Genomic DNA, 5,613 nt, shown 5'->3' with positions numbered 1-5,613 from the left:
GCACCGGCGGCTGGCCGGTGCCCAGAGCCTTGGCTGGGCAGCGGCTGCAGCACCCTCCAGACTCGCCTTCTCACCCCTGCCGCCACCACAAGGCAGGGAGGACAGCCAGGTAGCCAACAAAACCTAACAGGATTTAATGCGAAGGACTGTGAGGCGATCATAATGCTGTGACAGCAGCTATGTAGGGATCTCCAATAATTATTTTCTTTACATGGAGGGCTCTAAGGTTCTCAGGTGGGTATTTTTTTAGCATCCAAACCTCAGTAAAGTGTTATGTCGTAGTAGCATGACAGCAGGACTGCTAAATAAGTAAGGCAGCACTTGTCATTTTGTGTTCACTGTGCAGTTATTCAGGCATTTTTAGTAATTCCATGCTTTGCAGCCCAAGCAGAGCTTCCTCTTTCTTCCCACTGTCCTGGGTATATGCAAGCTCTTTGCTTCAAGCAAAATTGGCACCAGTGCTCTGAAAACACTAAACTATGGTCTTGTGGCCACAACCAGAATGAACCATTTAGAAAACAAAAACAAAACAAAACCCAAGATAAAGATAAAGATAAGGTTATGATGTAGCAGAGGTTAGGTCACATTACAGGAAAACAGGAGAGGAAAATATGTGCTCTGCAGCTTTGTTCTTCATAATGGTTGAGAGAGCACTTTAAGCCTACCTTTCAGAAACCAAGGCTACTTTGGTGGCCCTACAGATGCCTGTGTTCCACTGACATTTCAGTGTGTCCCAGCTAGGGAAGTCACACTGACAGCTCATTCACTGGCACTCCTGCTCTGCAGGGATAATGCACATCTCTACCTCCAGGTATATTTCGTATCAGCGATCAAGCTCTGAGATAACTTCTCCTCACTGCCCAAGGAATTTAAAGGTAAAACTTGTCCTTAGAGAAATGTTTTTTTTCTCTGGCACTGAAGTATCCATTACAACTTGGAGAACTTTTAGCAGAGAAATGACATTCAGTGGCTGAAGGTGAGCTGTGAACCATGTGTAACTGAGGCAGTCTCATCTTTGCCCTGCAGCTGGACAGTCTGCAATGCTGCTTCTGTGGAGTATGAACTCTCCCTTTCTCCACCTTCTCCTAACTGGCAGGTTGTCTCTGAAGGCCACTGATGGCACACATCCACGTTCCCTACTTCTGCATCAGTAAACTGCAGCACAAGGAGAGATGGTTAGCAAATGCTGCAGTGGGGCTTGCAGGCGTTAGGAGATGGTGTCAGGACAGGAAAGCCAGAAACAAGAGGTAAAGAATGTAAGGGAGAAGGAAAGAAGTAAGTAACCTGTCATGTTTCGGCACAAGGAGCTACATTTCTCCCTGCTTTTGGTACAGTGAGGACCATACTGCAGGCAAAGGCAAATAAATACACCTTGGTGCAGGACCACGCCTTTGGGCTAAATTTCTACCTTAGCACCAAATGGCTTTGTTGCAGGCCAAGGCAGGAAAGATGGGCTATAATGCATGAAGCAAGATTTTGGGTGACATCTTAACAAACATCAAATGAACATCACTGTGGATTTCCCACTTTTGAAAATGCAAGGCTCTGTGTTTCACAGGAGTTTTCTTGTCTGTGTAACATGAGATGTGGGCAGCTGCTGGTGGTCCTGCAGGTTCCTGTTTTGACTCTGTCAATGTTATATTCATGAGTGTCAAAGAGGAGGTGGAAGTTAAAAGGAATAAGAAAGTGGCCTATGTGTTCAGAAACATTCTTTTTCTACAAAAGGAAGTGAGTACACAAAAATAAAATAGTAAACATCCCCAAAAGTATCCCCAAAAAGATTGAAGTAGGCAATCTTTTGTTCTTTTTAAATAATACTTGAAAACATAGGAAGAAGTGAAGAAAAAGGTAGAAGCCAAGAACATAAGTGCAAAAGGACATGGAAAGACCTGTTAGGTAGGGAAGTGCCACCAGTGAAACATTCATACGCTTTCCCTGGGGAACTCTGCTCCTGGAAATGCCTAACACAGGTATTGAATTAGCACGGCCAGCACCCCCACCAAGCTGAGTACTGGAGTCCACGCTTGGTGGTCAGAGGACAGCCCTGTCATTTGGGAGTCCCATTCAGGCAGGTATAGCCCACAGCAGGGAGGTGCAATCCTCACTTCTTGCTTGGCAAAGGAACAGGATGTTTCCCTTCTACCTAAAGCTGGGCTTTGCATGGAACTGCTGCTCAGGAGCCCGTGGGCTGGTTCAAGTCAGTCCAAACATGTGGACACAGAGGACCCCTGGGCGCATCCCTCAGACTGATGGGGTGGCCACAGCCCTCTCGTACATGCGCTCCAGGATGCGGTGGATGCTGGCAAAGCCTGGCCGGTCAGAAGGCAGCTTGCTCCAGCAGAGACGCATCAGGTTATAGAGCTCCAGGGGACAATTGTCTGGGCAGGAAAGGACATTCCCATCCCTCACGTAGTAGATGACCTCCTCATGAGCCATCCCATAGTAGGGCTGCATGCCATAGGAGAAGATCTCCCACAGCACCACCCCATAGGCCCAAACGTCGGACTCTGTGGTGTAGCGGTTGTAGAAAATGGACTCGGGGGGCATCCAGCGGATGGGGATGGCGTCGTTTTCATTCGCTTTGTAATAGTCGGCCGAATACATGTTCCTCGACAGACCGAAATCGGCGATTTTGACCACCATGTTTTCCCCTACCAGGCAGTTCCTGGTAGCCAGATCCCGGTGGACAAACTTGCGCTCAGAGAGGTAGGCCATGCCAGCAGCCACCTGCTTGGCAATGCAGAGCTGGCTGGTGCAGCACAGCGCCAGGGGGTTGGGGAGGCGGATCCGCGCGTCCAGGCTGCCGTGCACCAGGCTGCAGAGGTTGCGGGGCGAGCGGTCGCGCAGGTACTCATTGAGATCCCCGTAGGCCATATACTCGAACAGCAGGCACATCGGTTTCCCAACAGCACACACACCTGGAAGAAGGTAGATGCACCACACAGGTCATTTGGGTAGAAAAGAGTGTTCTTTCGTGCAAAACAAAAAAAAAAAATTCCAAAAATACCTGCACAAAACGGGGACTTTCGACAATGCATGAAGGGATGGAGAGAAAGGTGAAGCATGTAAATGCCATCAAGTTTGCATGCACCCCTTTGCATCTTTGAAGCTCCTGCACTAGGGATTTAATACTGACTCTGTGGGGGATGTTAACAAGTCATATGTTGCCTGATTTGTTTGGACACTCCAGGAAAAAGAAATATTCTTGGAGCTATGTGTAGTTAAGACCCCAATCCTGCTTAAGCTGGCCTTAAGAGAAGTGTTGCCTCTTCAGAGGTGCAGCTGAAAGAACATAATTTCTGGAAGTAACCTCTGTAGTTCTGGTATTTTTTATTCTTTTTTTTTGTTGTAATTATTGTACTTATACTAATATGACTGTAGTGGCTACACATACACAGGAAGGCTTCAGAAGTAATTACGAGGGACATGTTCAAGCGTTCAGTGGGATATACACTTGAAATTGAAAAGCACTACCACTACAACATCTTCTGGATTTTACTTCTTTTTTTTGTTGTTTAACAAATAGTGCAAAAACTGTTAGGTGTAGAAATTACTTTTGGTGTGACAGACACTCAAAAATGAAAGAAATAAAGACATCAGAAAGCAGAGTTTCGCCACATCTGATAGATGTGAGAGAGCCTCATCCCATTGAAGGACACATGCTTGGCCCTACTCCAGCTTTACTGGGTGCCACTCTCAGTACAGGACCCCACTTTTGCCAGTTTTACTGAGCATACAGTGATATGGAAAAAATACTTGTATGTTTGTTATTCAATTGCCAGCAAAGGCTAGCATTTAAAATGTATGTGTTTTGCTTCTTAGGGCCATAGTTTAACAATTGCTGATCCAAGTTACTGTGAAATCTGAAATTCTTGTTGATGATCTTACACTTGAAGCTTTGAGGAAAAACAGAGAGCTCTTCCCAGTGTGATAAAATCAGGATCTGACAAGCATGAGGAGTGTATGTGAGAGCTTTATCATCTAAGCTGTCTTCAACAAGGTGGCTGTTTTCTCCACACCCCCACAATGCGAAACTAGTTTGCTCCTGTACCTTTACCCTTTCCTGACCTGAAAGGTGTTGACAATAGAGACAATGTTTATTTGAATTTGGGATATTTCCTGCTTTTCTGTAGCTGAAATACCTGCATCAACCCAGCTTTCCCCAAACTGGAATTTACCTATTTCCAAATTTTGTGGAACTTCCTACCAAAAAAAATTAAGATCTCAGCTGCCTCTTCATAGGATCAGATCTGCATAGAACAACTTACAGCAGGATTGCCAGATGAAGGTGGCTGGCAACATTTACTTCAGTCAAAACCTGAAATTTTACTAAAATATGATTTGGTCAGCAGCTTCCTTCCAAGAAGAATGCCCTATTAGCCAGGCTGTTGAATCAAGACTTTATTAAAAAAAACACAATAAACTGAGGTTTTCTTTCAGCTGGGAAGGGAGGGGAAGGAAGAGACCATTTCTGCAGTTGGCTTTTTTGGTTTATTTCTTTCATTTTGTTTTTTTTATGCTGGTGAGTGTCCAGACATCACAGTAGTCAGCGGGACCCATAAAACTAACAAAACTTGTGCCTGGTTTTTATAAGTACCCACAATATAAACCACAGCTTCAGGAAGCTGGTGCCTCCCACTGGAAGCAGATCTAGGCAGTAAGATAGTCAACAGTATACTGAATGCAACAGGAGGAGGGTTTATTACGATGCACCATTCTGTTAAGGATCAGACCTACATTTTGACACTTGTTCTTGCGGACAATTTAGCAGAGCATGCAGTGGTATACAGAAGAGCTCATCTCTTTTGCAAGAGGCATCTTCTTTTGCAAAAGAGAGCTGCATTGCCATTGGCATTAAGCGCTGGTCATGCGTGTGCGTTCACCCCTGCATGCCCAACAACCCCACGGCGGATTAGCAGAAGGTGGTACCCTGTACATGGGCACCTCATTCAGATACCTAAAAGCTTAACGATATTCGGATTGTCAAACTCTGCCATGAGGGCTGCCTCTCGCTGAAAGTCAGCCTGCATGTCTGCAGATGCTTCCTCTTTAAGCATTTTCACTGCCACCATTGTGAAAGGCTCGTAAGGCAGCAGCCCTGGGGCCCTGCAGGGAGAGAGGAGAAAGGAAAGTATCAGTGACGGATGCACACCAAACCTAGGCTCAGTTTCTGGTACAAAAGGAAGTGCTGACAGAAAAAAAGGGGGGAAAAACCAGAAAGGTAGAAGGCCTGAGCTCCAATTAAAGGAATATGAAAGATGATTTTCATCTCTTGGACAAGTCTGCATTGCATAGCACACAGACAGGTTTACGGGGAACTAAATCCCCTTGTAGCCTGTTTTGAACTACTTTTTCTGCTTACAGACTCTTTACCAGACTAGCAAAGAGATAAATAACAGATTGGTAAGCAATAACTTCTCCCTGGCTTGGAGGTCACATCAGAAACATCAGGAAGAGCAGGATGTACTCTTCAGTCCAAACAATTCACTTTTGGGGTATAATGACTGAGCTTACCTGAACTAAAAATAAATCCATTTTATAGGAAAACATTGAAAGAGCCTCTTGTCACTACCATACCCCATACCTGGCATGACAGTGGCATTTATACATCTG

The 5,613-nt window shown here is 45.3% G+C and overlaps 1 protein-coding gene across 1 annotated transcript; it reads right to left on the bottom strand.

Annotated features, from left to right (window-relative positions):
* Positions 1 to 2,241: 2,241 nt before the first annotated feature.
* Positions 2,242 to 5,106, bottom strand: LOC104270098 (muscle, skeletal receptor tyrosine protein kinase-like; the record flags this gene model as incomplete). Its single annotated transcript, XM_009864357.1, has 2 exons — positions 2,242 to 2,918; positions 4,958 to 5,106. Coding segments are annotated over 2 exons (826 nt in total), but the record flags the coding sequence as incomplete, so codon positions are not given.
* Between the last annotated feature and the right edge of the window lie 507 nt (positions 5,107 to 5,613).

Source organism: Apaloderma vittatum, unplaced genomic scaffold, assembly GCF_000703405.1.
Source record: "Apaloderma vittatum isolate BGI_N311 unplaced genomic scaffold, ASM70340v1 scaffold1232, whole genome shotgun sequence".
Classification (NCBI taxonomy): Eukaryota; Metazoa; Chordata; class Aves; order Trogoniformes; family Trogonidae; genus Apaloderma; species Apaloderma vittatum.
Note: the sequence above shows the minus strand (reverse complement) of the source record. Positions and strands in the feature narration are given on the sequence as shown.